The 14,085-nt window shown below is 33.1% G+C and overlaps 2 protein-coding genes across 4 annotated transcripts; both read right to left on the bottom strand.

The window, feature by feature from the left end:
- Window positions 1-651: 651 nt before the first annotated feature.
- On the bottom strand, window positions 652-4,624 carry LOC107261640. Its single transcript, XM_015722275.3, has 5 exons — window positions 4,434-4,624; window positions 4,279-4,328; window positions 4,042-4,147; window positions 3,872-3,930; window positions 652-977 (listed from the first exon to the last, which is right to left on the bottom strand). Exons 1-5 carry the CDS (start codon window positions 4,521-4,523, stop codon window positions 926-928), a joined length of 357 nt encoding a protein of 118 aa, XP_015577761.1. The 5' UTR covers window positions 4,524-4,624; the 3' UTR covers window positions 652-925.
- LOC8284262 (protein SCAI) lies at window positions 652-13,168 on the bottom strand. Of its 3 annotated transcripts, XM_015722274.3 has the most exons (17): window positions 12,704-13,168; window positions 11,582-11,969; window positions 10,720-10,917; window positions 10,352-10,573; window positions 9,976-10,042; window positions 9,684-9,872; window positions 8,512-8,603; window positions 8,206-8,388; window positions 7,987-8,123; window positions 7,064-7,339; window positions 6,826-6,987; window positions 4,434-4,738; window positions 4,279-4,354; window positions 4,042-4,187; window positions 3,872-3,930; window positions 2,044-2,161; window positions 652-977 (listed from the first exon to the last, which is right to left on the bottom strand). In XM_015722274.3, exons 1-10 carry the CDS (start codon window positions 12,865-12,867, stop codon window positions 7,102-7,104), a joined length of 1,878 nt encoding a protein of 625 aa, XP_015577760.2. In that variant the 5' UTR covers window positions 12,868-13,168; the 3' UTR covers window positions 652-977; window positions 2,044-2,161; window positions 3,872-3,930; window positions 4,042-4,187; window positions 4,279-4,354; window positions 4,434-4,738; window positions 6,826-6,987; window positions 7,064-7,101. The 3 variants fall into 3 exon arrangements, with proteins under 3 accessions (XP_015577760.2, XP_015577759.2, XP_048236042.1); XM_015722273.3 differs by having other exon boundaries at window positions 6,826-7,339; XM_048380085.1 differs by having other exon boundaries at window positions 4,042-4,147; window positions 6,826-7,339.
- Window positions 13,169-14,085: the final 917 nt, after the last annotated feature.

Below are 14,085 nucleotides of genomic sequence, written 5' to 3'. Positions count from 1 at the left end.
GCACTATCAATTAATTGTAATGATTATTTACTTTTTTATTTTTATTTTTAAACTTATGGTTAGGTTTATATTGCTTTCTAGGGTCTAAAGCATGAGCAATTATCGCCTTCTACTTTTATTGATTACACAAATACACTAAATAAAATAAAAGTAAAGCATTACCATTTTCCATGAAGCCATTAATTTAACCTCTTAATCCTAATTAATTATTATTAAGAAAAACTTTTACTTTTTCCTTCTTTATAGGCCATGGCCCCTTCATTCTTCATTATCCAACTAAAACGTGTACAACACTTTTCTATTTTATTTTCTATTTGATCTTTTATTGATCAACAAGAAAATAAAGATATAATATAGTTTTTTGAAGAAAAAAAATTAATAAAATATCTTCAAGTCTCATTAAATTTAAAAAAGAGAATATAGTCTTAAAAAAGAAATAAATATATAATCTTAAAAGAAATTTAAAAAAAAAAATAGATTTTAAGTAATCTCTAATGTCTACTCCTAAAACAGTCTCATCACTATTGTATTAATCAAAATACAAAGTAATATTTTTTGATATTATCTCAAAACAGTTTCTTTTGTAGGTGCTTCTCGTGAAACATACCAAAAAATATATATCCAGGAATACAATTTCCTGAGGTAAATCAATTTCACAAAACAAACAGAGCCTTAAATATTTAAAAAGGAAAAGAAAAAAGTATATTGGTACAACACCACAAACTAATCATTCTTGTTGCCATGATAACTTTTTTCAGCAGAGCAGGACATATTGGAGTTAGAGAGCTAATGCACTGAAAATAATGAGATCATTGACATCTTAAGCCAATATATTTTATCATAAACATATACTTTGCAGCTAAATTTATGCAGCAAGTGATTCTCCACTAGGGCTAAATATTCTGTCTGGTTTGAATTGCATAACTTAATACTCAAAGACTCCCTTAATACCCTCAAGGGACTCTCCCAGTGAATCCCTGCAGAAAAACCAATAAAATTCAGATTATCAACAAGACATCAATCCTTTATGTGATGAGACTTTTCAAACATAAATCACCATCGCGAGTTGGAAATAATTTTAAAAAGAAGAGCAGAAGACGAAGAGTCTAAAAAGATGTCCCAACACATGCAGAATGTTAGAATGATTGAAACCGCAAAATGCTAAACATGTCTTAATCACATGGGACATCCAGCTCCTATGATGACTACCACAATCGAGCATTACAGAGTTCTTTAATATTAATTATGTTTTAGAGAGAGAATGGGAGAGCAGAAAGCATTTGGGAACATGAAGTGCTGCTAACAGTTAAGCAACTAATTCGTACAGCAATATATGTTGTATAAAGCTAGAGCTACCCATCATGAACAAAATAATGGTGGATTTGACCAGCAATGTTTTTCACTGTTGCAAATGCAGCAATTGAAACTTAAATATTGTTTTTATCTGTATTTTTTAGGATCAATACAAAAAAATCACTAAAGCATAACTCAGGAATGACACATCAGTCATGCGCCAAATTGTTAATTAATTAAAAGTTACTTTCAATGAGAGTGGCACAATGATTTTATACCATAAATGATCATAGTTTTATAAATTGCATTCCAAATCCTACAAGCAAAGACAGGCAATAATTCTGCTAAACGTCAATTGTTTTTAACAGGAAGGCCCGTTCCTATCTGTCTACAACAAGCTTCCATAAGCCTTCCATCACAGAACCAAAAATGAAAACACCCAATTACAACCAAGAGAAAAATAAAAGTTCTCGGATGCATGGAAAAGAGCAGACTTAAAATCAAACATGAAACTCGAGATCAGTGTAAATTCCTCTCTATCCATGATGTAAAACATGTAAATCAGTTTACACTCATCAAACATGACAGCATACTTTGTTATGAGACACTAGATCTACAACTCTCTTGCCTTTATAATCAGCCTAGTCCTTCACCCTCAAAAATGCATTATCGAAAAGTTAGCCAACAACTCTAGTAATCTCGATAGCTACAATAATACTCTAGTATAAACCCACTTCCAAGCAGACTGACCTTGATGCGTGCAAACCTAGAAACGATTCCTGCCAAAGTTTCTTTCATCCTGCTTCTGGAAATAGTGGTAAGACTTGCATTCCTTACATCTAAAGAACAATCATGTTTTCACCCGTCTCTAATATCCACAAGAAACTTATTCTTGAGTTGAACGGCACTTGTGACTGACTTTATTAACATCAACAGTAGCATGAGTTAAGATACTAATTGATTTTTGTAGGAAATGAAGGTAGTAAAAAATTTGTATGGTTGTTACCTGTCAGATATCTACACATTATAAGCAATCTGAACTCACTTTTATTCCGACAATTAGTCTTGTATGGTTAGTGCATTCTTATTTCTTGGTGAAAACTATTGTGAGAAAACAGTAATACATTAATAAAGCAAAAATTCATCCCAACAGGAATACAGCTCTACCCACTTCTCCTAGAGATTCTCTCCCTCTCTCTATCAACAGGGTTGGGAATTGGGAAATGAAGAGAGATAATGACAGCACAGTATCCATCACTAATATCATGATGACTAGGAAGGTGAAGATGTCAACCTGAACTCTGTAAAGGAAAATGGAAATTCTTCAGCAGGATATTAGTTTAGTTCCAGCAACCTATATGCTCTTTCCAGGTAATAGATTTTAAATCTTGATTGTTTATAGGGTGAAATACTATATGCAATCTGAACTCACTTCCATTCCTACTATCAGTATTATACAATTAATGCATGCTTACAGTAATAAATTGTGAGAAAACAACAAAATATAGTAAAGCAAACATTCACTCCCAACAGGATTACAGTTCTACCACTTTTCTTAGAGATACTCTCTCTCCCTTTGTTGATGGGGTTGGGAATAGGGAAGTGGACAGAAAAATGTGACCGCAATATCTATCACCAATATAATGATAACTAGCAAGGTGAAGATGTCATCATGAACTCTCCAGAGGAAAATGTGAATTATTCAGCAGGATATTAATATAGTTCTAACAAGCTATATGCTCTTTAAATCAGTCCAGGTTGGTCCAATAGCCTCTAAATCTTGAGTGTTTATAGGGTGTGGACAGTGGATACATGATTGATCATACATGATAGCCAGTTCACTTCTCCATTAGCTTGGTGAACAGTGAACTCATTCACCTGATTCAGCTAAAATGCTAAATTGATTCTGCAAGTCAGTATGACTCAATAAACAAAAAAGAGTTACTCAGACTGATTCAATTGGATATTTATCTGACACCTGTATGATTAATTGCCATCCAACACAAATCAAAAAACATTTTTCTAGATATTATTTTTCCTAGCTGGGCCTCCTATACCTTTATTATCCTCCACTCCCAAGCATCAAAAATATCAATTAATTCCAAATTAAGTACAAATTACTTCTCAATTTCCCAGCATTTTTGTCCCACATAACCACTTCAAACGATAACTTGGATTCCATAGTGTCCAACCACAAAACAGTACCAGCAGCTTATCATCACACTATATTCTTTAAATATTGCAGATGTAATCTAAAGTTTTTGCAACCCAGCCTTCACTGACCCTTAAAAACTCTTGGTCGATGGGATATAAGTGGCACATACACTTACTACTAAATTCATACAACATTTTCACCTGAATTTTCTCTAAGCCACTAAGCTTCATCATAGTCAAACTTAATAGCTTCAGTTCAATTCATACTCCCATATTATAAAATAACTCAGACCATGAGAACAAAAATCATCATTGGCAATTTAAACACCCTGACCATACATAGACAAATACACTTACAATGTCCAACAAAAAAAATAAAATAATGACAGTGATAACTATTAAATCCAGAAGTTGATGAACTTACTTATACATACAATACTTGTATTCTTGGCTTCTAGAGTGATCCTTCTCTCCCTCTTCCAGCTGCAATGATAAAAAAAAGTATTTAAAAATTAAAAAAGAAAAAAAAGAGCAAAGTGATTATGAATAATTTCATAAATATAAATTTTAAGAAAAAGAACTAAAGAAAAATACCGGATCGCTCTCGTAAATAAGCTGATAACAAATAGGAGAAAGACAGCGTAAAGCACAATTTTCTTTAGCAGTCATGGAGGATTTGCATTGCTGTCCCCAAAGGCCACTGTTTTACCATCATCAATTCTTATTAAATTTACACAACCCTAATCATTTCAAGAATCATAATAACAAAAATTAATAATAACAAGTAAATAACACAAAAAAAAAAAAAAAAATCAAATTAGTATTATTAACCTCTCTATATCAGCATAGCACTCGTTCTTCTTTTGCCTTATTTCTGTTTCCTACAAATTTCAATACAGAGTCCACACTAAATTAAAATATAAATCAAAAGAAGAACAAAAAAAAAAAAAGAGAGAGAGAGCGAGCGAGAGAGAGAAGAGAATTACAGATATTGGGCGACGAGACCCGGAGAGAACTGGAGGAGCGATTAACAATAGATGAAAGATACAGATTGAGAGTAAATACTTTGTGGCCATTTACTACTACTAGCTTATCAATACATCATTAACAGTTAAATCTTCTTTTTTCTTTTTGCTGTATAGATTACAGTAGAAGAAAGAGGAAAGTGTGGATGGATAGTGCTTGTACAGGTTGAACCAGTTGAAATTGACTGGAAGCCGGATTGGAATTTCGGAATCCAATTGATGGGCCTGTTTTTACTTTGATTTGGGCCATGAACTCTAAACCAAAACTGTAAATTAAAAAAAAAGTACAAAAAATTATATTTTTAGTATTTTAATACAGTAAAAATAAAAATAAAAATACTGTAAATTCAATAAAAAAATAAAAAAAATATGAGTATTTATGATATTTTTAATTTATGATTTTACTCCTCTTTTTAGCTTCTGAGTTGGATCTTTGGACTAGGTTTAGCCAAAACAAAATTGTGAGTTTTGATTGACACATCAAACTGACATGACAGGTTGAATTAAGAAAAAATGAAAAAGACAGCTGCAAATTGCAACAAGTTCTTCAACTTTTGATGAAATCTGCAGTTATAGAGTAAATTAGACTCTTTAATGCTCTTTTTAACAGAATATTACTTTATGTTGAATAATTTTTTTAGGTAAATAGTCATAGGAGGAGCTTTTTTAGTTCGTCTGGAACACAATACATTCAGTGAGAATCATCTAATTCTCCCAAGGAGAAGTTTGGTTTTACTCCAATAGGAACAAAAATGCACTATGCTAATAATGCCTGGAATGGTCCGCTTCTTTAAGAGTCAGATTGGATGAGCACATTCAACTATCCTAGTTCCACCATCACCCTTGTTTCTGCTCACAACAGCTAACTTCCTTTTCCCCAAATTCAGAAGAAAGGAAGACAGCTCTAGAACTATCCTCATCAACTGCAGCTGCTGACGTGTTAGCAAATTATCATCCCACCACAACACAACTTTTTCTTTGTCTATATCCAAAACATTTTTTACATGGAAATTACGTACGAATAAACAATGTAAGATTTGCGTTCGTGAATATTAATGATTTAGGTTTGTTATTGTTCGAATAAAATAATTATTAATATAAATTAAATATATTCTTTCTTTTGGAAAGACCTCTGAATTATTAATATAATCAAATTATTTTTAATTGGAAAAGATGTTAATAATATCCTTAATATTTTATTCAATATATAAGTTAGCTTTGTAGTGATATAAGGATTAAGAATCCAGCCCAACTAGTATACTTATATAAACAAATAAAAATCCGTGTGGTACAGTATTAACAAAACCTTTTAACCAAAAAAGGGCAGTACAGGATTGCACTGTTGCATTTGCTCTAGTTATCCATGTATTTGCTGCTTCACATGTAAATGTAACAAGTATTTGAGTAGGATGATATGGTCGAATCAGTTGCAGGACACCTCTGTTTAAGACTCCTTCCTGTTAGCTTGCTTGTTCATGGATGAATATAGTGTTATTGGCATCAAACTGCGCTCCTGCTACTAACTGCTCTGGGATTGATTCTCTGTTTTCTTCAACTCGCTATTCCCTTATATCCTTGGTGACTCAATTTCAATACCATCACCAATTTCCTTCTTTTTCTTTTTTCTTTTCCGTTTTCTAGACACTAAAATTCGTACTAGATTCGGCTTCAAAGTGTAGGAGTTTTCAAGAGATTTTTAGAGAGATCAAGAAAGTTATTGTAACACATTTCTAACCAAGTTCTATAATGATTAAGTACTTCATTTGTTTTTCGTGACAGAAATCTTGACTGAAATTTTAACAAAATCCCACGTCCATAACATTATTGAAATGCGATGCAACTTCTAAGGTGAAGAATGGGGACAAACCGTGTGGAAAGGCTGAGCAGCTGCTCCCTTTAGTTTATAGGACATATTTTTCAGGAGAATATTAGATTTCTTTTCTTTTTTTGGTCTAGGGCATAAAAAAGAAAATTTAATCAATACAAAAGATTTTTTATTTGTTGAAATTACAAAAAAATGACAAGTTTAACTTCAATCGAGTTTGTTACCCAACAATAAGTTTTCAAAGACTAAGCTGAGCTTCCTTTTTTTTCTATATGGATCAAATTTTATGAGTACTTAACTAACAATAAAGGCTAATAAAAATATTAGTATGAAAAAGTCGAATCTCACTGCGGTGACAGGCCGAACCTTATTAACCCTGCAAAAAATAAGCCTCGGGAGCTCTCTATCTTTCACTAATCTTTATATACTCCCCTTTCTTTCCTGACCTAACTTTTATTTTACTGATTATAGCCTAAAATTTTAAATTCAATCTAGTACTTTGAAATTCAAAAGTAAGAAAGAACTCACGGCTTGTATAACGTACAAACTTCAAAGAAGTAGGCCCCAAGGAGAGAAGAAACAAGCTCGCCGCTCGCCCGGGCTACTGGGATGAGTAAGTCAGGCTCTTGTTCCATCCCCCCACAAAACTGTTCCGTCATACAAACTTCAAAGCAACATTTGCCTGAATTTCTGCAGGATTCATTACTGAGAAATGCTGAAGAGCATCACAATCCAATCAAACAAGAAGGTGAGTAATAAACTTTACATTTTTCAAATCCAATTTCTCCAATAATATATAAAGCTTCATGATACCGAAGTCATCTCTACGTCACTGTGTTTATATTCAGGGAGCACAGTCCCTTCAGAGAAAAAGAATTTCTTTGTTGCACCGAAAATGTTGGCCATCTGCAAAATTACAGTTTGTGATGCAGTAGCAGTGGGCTGGAGAGATGCTGGAAGAGAAGGTATACAATCAGGATGGCACTCCTTCTTGCCAAAGGATGGTCCAAACAGTGTTAATACTGCCCGACAGAATAAGAACCTGACAATGGTACGGAAATGAACAACTAGTTATTTAAAATCTCTAGCTCACTTCTGCAAGCACAGTATGCAACTTCTCAAGAAGTCGTCAAAAAATGTTGCCCAACTCTAAATATAATGCATAAGATAAAAGAAAATCTTGAGCAATGGGGAGCCATGGAGCACTAGGAGATACAGACAAACAAAGACAATATACCACGTATGACGTGATATTCCAGTGCAAGCCAAGGTACATATACAGAAATACAAGATCTTGGAAATTGTAGGAGTATGATTACGAATCATAACACTAACTATACTCAACCTTGTTATAAAGGTGGTTTGCTACATGGTTGTTCACTCATTTGGAATAAATCTAATTTTTGAATCCCATACGTATGTAAATCAGAAGACAAGGAAGCCTCACTATTTGAAGAATAGGCCTAAGATGAAATTGGAATTCATTTTTTGCAAAGTCTAGCAAATAATTGCAGTTCAAATAAAGAAAGCTTGTATACAGGTTGCCTTATAATATGAAAATTTGATGCATCTCTTTTCCCAGTCAGGATGATTTAATAGCTGTCAGTGGATACTTTGAGATATCAACTATTTTACGCTGCACAGGCCCAAAAATACTGAACCAAGCAGCAAGAAGCAAGTAAAGGCTACCTCACTAATAGTCGCCTAAGGAATGGATCGCCTAAAATTTGAGCCCAAACAGGATCCAGAGTGTCTGAAGTTGCCAAAGCTGATCCCCAGTCGTTCAAGGATGAAGACAGTAATGCCTCAGCCTTATTATATGTATCCTGAAGCCAATTTCAGCCATTAGAATATGGTGCAAACTAAAATCTACCAAGTACAAAAGGAACATATGGGGTTAACTCTCACCATTTCAATATCAGAGCCTGACAAACCAATCAACAAACAAAAAGCCTGCAATGGAGTTGTCAGAAAAAGAGTGAATAGACTACCACTCTGATGACGAGAAGATTCGACTGCAGTGAGGGGAGTTGAACAGCTTGGAGAGAGGAGGATGGCAGCTGGTTCCCCTTTTTCAGATCCGCTTATAACCTGTAAATGCTTGGAAAACAACATTATAGAGGACGAGGTAATCACATTGTGAAACAGAAAGCACCATACATTCAAGTACACAAGGGCATTACAGAGCAAAGACTAAAGAGTTCACACACTCGCCTTGAATGCTTCACTAACATCACTGTCAATAACTATAAAAAGTGGCCTTCTCGTAAATGGAACTAAATCAGTGGGGTAAACGCTGTTTAATCCTGGAAAAGGATAATTTAACATTAGGAAAAAGAAAATGACAATTCTCCAAAAAAAAAATTGACAACTGTCCAAGACGCCTATGCATTAATGTTAAAATTAGCTGAAAGTCCATGACCATTCAAATACACAACATGAATTCTAGCAATAACAGTGATGAGACTATAAACCGGAATCATTTATCCACAAAAGAAAAGCATTAAGTCTGCCTGTCACAGGACATCAACCAATAACTACATCTCTTTAGATACCCATTACCTAGTATTACAGCAAGAAGAAGAGAAGCATAAAGACAATGCTAGAAGAAAAGAAATGTATAGAAGTCTATCTTATTCCCAGCGTCCTCATCTTCAGTTGCATTTGCAGCTGCATGTCAGATGTTCAAGTCATTGTTTTGTGTTCATTGGGTTATGCCTAAACCACTGTTTGGGTGTAAGACTGTCAGTGTGCTGGAAAAGAGTGATGTGAAGATAACAAATAAAAGGTGCTACTTGTGCATGGACAATGGTACTGCTTTGTGTTATGAGGATTTTTGGGTGAGAAATTATACAGCCTTGAAGGAGTGGACTGACCAACATCAGAGATAAATTCCAATGAGAGATATGATTTCTTGGTTTGCAGATTCTCCAAATCCAAAGTTCTCGATACTCTTATTAGAATATTGGGATAATAATTGTTCATATTATTACTTTCTTCCTAATGAAATTACACATTTTCTCGCATAAGCTCTAAAATATACTACTCCTTTAGAACCACCAGAACCTGATGCAGCTGGGTGACAAGAACCAGAAGTAGCTTTAATTGATAACAGTTCACATGCGAAAATGGAACCTGGTATTAAGGGTACTACAGTTGAGAACAGTTAAAATGCAGAAATATATGAAAACAGGCAACCACAAAAAGGGAATGTGGAATTACTGATGTAACTGCACTAACTTGGAAAAAAAAGAAAAGAATTGAACAGAAATGGAAATGTGGGGATCTTGAACAAACAGGTCCATCATACAGAAATTTAAATGGGGAGAGGCAAAGAGACAGGTCCAGGAAAATGGAACTTCATGATGTTCTAAGTAGGTACCTACCTCCATTTCCACGAGCACCAAAATATAAGCAGTCTCCTTTACATCGCCTTGAAGAAGGGTTTGGACAATTGCTAGGTGAACTAAATGGAGACGTAGAGGCAGTATCTGAGTACAAGTTCCTCACAACATTATCTGCGGTGGTGATAGAAGTTCCAGCAACTGGAGATGAAATAGTTTGTCCAACTCTTCCTAAAGCAATTTAGATGTTGTCAGAGGCATGACAATTTTGTATTTGAGTATACAAGGAAAAATTGAGTAACTATGAGCTCCAAAGTAAAGCAAAAGATGCAACCTGAAGCTGACAGATATATTAAGAGAACTCCATCAGCAGGCAGCTCCTCACAAATCATACCCAGAACCTGCTCAGAGAAAGCACAAGCCTATATAACTTGGGTGCCAAAGTCATATAATAAAATAATTCATTTATCTACAATAATCTTAAACACTTTTTAAATTATTCAAATAAACTACCAACATGGGATTTATCCAGGGTTCAGAACTTAAATCTCCAATCTTATGGCAATAAAGAAATATTGAGCAATTTTTAAACCTTCAAACCAAACCTCTTCTAGTCCAAGATCTGATATTGATATGGACCTTCCTTTAAGATCTCATTTTCAGAAAGAGGAAAGTAAGTAGTTGCAACATAACGATCACATCATACTCACTGCTAAAAGATGTGTAATGGATGGACGATACAGGACAGCTTTTCGAGAGTTTGGTGGCAATGTAGGATCAGTTATATCATGAGTGTAGTTAATGCGACTAGGCCCCGGACCCCCATTCTGACCATATTTAATACTATTTGATTGGTAGAATGAACCACTAGGTTCCCACTCCAAGCACTGAAGCATCCTGAATGTGTCTAGAGTGAGCTCCGAAAACTTAACCTGATCCAGGGAAAATATTAATAAATGTGCATTACATTTAACAATATGGTGGAAATAGTTCCAAAGTATCTCCATCCAAATTTACACATGCTAGATTTTGCAGTTGATACAGACAAAAGAGAAAAAGAAAAACCTTAATACCTAACCTCATTGTGATGGTAGCTAGTTAGTATTGCATCTCGTAATCTTAAGTTTCTCCTTGTTGCAACACGCAGTAGTGAATCTGGATGCGGGTCCAGAACGAGACTATATCTTAAAGGCCTGATATTCATAAAAGCCGAGTCAGCTTTCAAAAATCTAATTATTTCCTGAACCACCAGCTTCCACTCTTTAAAGTCAGTTTCCTGGAGACAAGATTTTTTCAAGGCCATACTATCAGTGAATCTGTCTCGAGCAAACAAATGTTATTTGAAAATCAAACATCCATCACATAGGATGGGACAAGCACCGAAAATGTAAATAAGAGATGCGGCAAAGTTGCCACAGCATATAGTGTATCATCAATTTCATTATATATTAGGTATATATCAATTTTAAACTTCATAAAGTGCAACTGTTTTCGTTGCTGAATGAAACTAGTTTGGACGTGGTATATCATCAATTCAAGGTTGCTTATATGGTGATGTTACTATTGATTTTGACTATCTCAAAAATTTTCATAAAGATCTGTCACCTCTATGACAAATGGGGAACAAGATAACCTTGCAAACTTAAGGTTCACAAGATAACCTTTCAAAGCATAAACAATAACTAGCAAATACTCAAATCGTCAGGTCTCATTATCAAAATGCAATTTTAAAAAAAAAAAAAATCAAAAGGTACATAAAAAGACTAGATGGATATTGATTACTCAAGATATGCATCTTTTCAGGGCTTCATCTGGACTACATATGGATGCTAGTTAGCATCCAGACGAAGCCTGAAAACAAAAGAAAACACTGATAGAGCAAGAAAGCCATGAAGTATAAAATCAATAATGTATAGGAAGTCAATAACAAGAATCATGACCTGGAATGTCCTCCTGCATTCGTCAACCAACAGTTTGAGTTGATTAACCAACTGATGAACCATTTCTCGTCTATTCAACACCAGGCACACCATTAAAAACCTGGCAAAAAACCTCAGCTGTTTGTTTGCAAGATTGAGATCTTGAAACAACCCCTCCTTGAAATACTCCCGACTTAATATTGCTTCATAGAATATGTATGATTCTGATAAATAACCTGCATCACTTGTACGCATGTATTGCCCATAATAGAGTTGAGCAATTCGAGAAGCAATTTCCCCAATCTCCCATCTCTTGAGCCCAGCTTCTATAAGCTTCTGCCGATTCTCTTGTTGAAACTTCCATAATTGTGTATACACTTTGAATACCTTGTAAAAGTATGTATCATACCTAAGAACAAAACCAAATGCAAGATATTATTACTTCTCAGCTGACGACCTACACTTGGGCTACCTCATGGTATTGATAAAAACAGCACAAGTAACTGCTACATGCCATTGAGCAATGATGCATGTTCTCAATAACAAAGTAGCTATAGATATTTCAAGATGAAGTAAGAGAAAATAACTTAATTTTTAAAACGAGAAATTAAAAGCAATTGCTTCCTTATCCACAACTCAATTCTTTGTTTGGCATGAAGATAAAAAGAGAACAAAATAGCTTTCGTGAATATACATTTCCCTGGGAATTCCTGGTTAATGTTGAATACATCCAAAAGCACTTAATTATCCACTTAAATGGCACTCTATGAAGCCTCATTTCAATCCGTGAAACCATACCTTAGCTTACTTTGTGTTTGAGACAAATGAGTTCCATAAAATTCTATAATTAATATGTTTAGAACATCAATTGAACATCTAAATTTGCACTCTTTATAATAACTGATATACAACTCCACATACAATTAACGATACTTACCAAAATTACTATAAAGATAAAAATAAAAAAAAAGAATTATTAGCTTAATTGACTCCGCAACTCTCTAAAACGCCATAAATTCTCACTCAGTATCAAAACTACTAGTATTTGGGTAAAATCCTACTGCTACTTCGCATCAGTTTTACGCAGACCAGCAAAAACGAGAAAAACTAATAAATAAAATTTAAAAAGAAAAAAAAAAGAACCTGTTGCGTTCATAATAAGGCAAGTCTCTGATCTTAGAAAACTTCTTATCAGCTCTCTCTACTAGCGACCAATACACTTCACTTACTGGAATATTACTGTCAGTCCTGCTACCGTTGTTGTTGTTGTTGTCACCTACAACTTGCTGTTGCTGTTGCTGTGACATTTGTTCCTTTTGGAAACCCTAATTAAATCAGAGGCAAGAATTCTGTTTCCTGAGACCACATAATCATTACGTCGGTCGTTTATTGGAATACGATCAAATCGACGATGAGCGGTTGGATTGTATTAATTAATGACACAAGTGGAGAGAAAAAAGCAAAAGTTGGGAATTCAGAATTAAGAAATGAGATAAATGAAGATGACCGACGACGGAATGATTCCGGTGGATTTGAGAGGAACAGGACTGAGAGGGTTACCTGAGGCAGAGGCAAGAGGGTTTTTTAGAAAGAAAAATATACAAACTGTAATAAAGTTTTTAAGCTTCGTATCATTTTTACTTTTCGTTTCTTATTTGTAAGAATATAAATTATTTTAATATTCTTAATTTGTTGTTTTCTTAAATAGTTTTTTCATATTTAATTTCATATAAAAATAAAAATAGGAGAAAAAAATTAAAGAGGAAAAGATAGAACTGAAAAATTCTTAAGTACATGAAAGAAATATAAAAAAAATAAAAAAATTAATATTTAAAAATAAATCTTATTTCTTAAACGATACGTATAAAATATTATAAAATAAAAAAATAGTTCTAATATATATATTTTATCTTTTTATTTGAAAAAATAAATTTTAAATTTTAAACAATAATAGAGTTAAGTATAATGTTTGTAAATTTTACTATTTTAAGAATAATTGATGTTTTTATTTAGATTAGCTTTTTATCGAACGTCTGTAATATTAAAATTATTATTAACCATATAATTTAATTTAGGCTTATATATTTTATTATTTATCAAATTATATAAAAATATTATAAAAGAACTCTACCTATGTTTGGATTATCTGAAAAGAATAATATTATATCTTATACTATTACAAATTTATTATAGAATCTTTATTGTTGTAACTAGTATAAATTCATATGCTTTTTTATTATTATTATCATTTTATTTGTAATATCTTTCAAATTTTGAAGCTCTAAATTTGATTATTCATTAAAAGTCTTTGATAAATTTTACTTTTTGATATATATTTTCTATATTTTAAGTATCAAAATTTATATTGTTTATAAGAATATATAGAATTGAATTTCTATTTATCCTTTTAGTTAATTAAGTATCGTAACAAAATATATAAAAATTTACTATAATTAAAATATAAATATCTATGTTAAGAAAAAGACTACCATTATCATAACAAAATTAAAACTGAAAACAAATAA

This window comes from Ricinus communis, chromosome 10 (assembly GCF_019578655.1).
Source record: "Ricinus communis isolate WT05 ecotype wild-type chromosome 10, ASM1957865v1, whole genome shotgun sequence".
In the NCBI taxonomy this organism is placed as follows: domain Eukaryota; kingdom Viridiplantae; phylum Streptophyta; class Magnoliopsida; order Malpighiales; family Euphorbiaceae; genus Ricinus; species Ricinus communis.
Note: the sequence above shows the minus strand (reverse complement) of the source record. Positions and strands in the feature narration are given on the sequence as shown.

Excerpts from the sequence above, each read along its gene's own strand:
- LOC107261640 (XM_015722275.3), bottom strand. The coding sequence starts at position 4,523 with ATGGCCACAAAGTATTTACTCTCAATCTGTATCTTTCATCTATTGTTA. Across the intron at positions 4,329-4,433 it reads GGTCTCGTCGCCCAATATCT|GAAACAGAAATAAGGCAAAA; the intron begins GTAATTCTCTTC and ends TGAAATTTGTAG. Across the intron at positions 3,931-4,041 it reads TTATTTACGAGAGCGATCCG|CTGGAAGAGGGAGAGAAGGA; the intron begins GTATTTTTCTTT and ends TTATCATTGCAG.
- LOC8284262 (XM_015722273.3), bottom strand. The coding sequence starts at position 12,867 with ATGTCACAGCAACAGCAACAGCAAGTTGTAGGTGACAACAACAACAAC. Across the intron at positions 8,389-8,511 it reads ATGTTAGTGAAGCATTCAAG|GTTATAAGCGGATCTGAAAA; the intron begins GCGAGTGTGTGA and ends AAGCATTTACAG. Across the intron at positions 8,124-8,205 it reads CAGGCTCTGATATTGAAATG|GATACATATAATAAGGCTGA; the intron begins GTGAGAGTTAAC and ends AATTGGCTTCAG.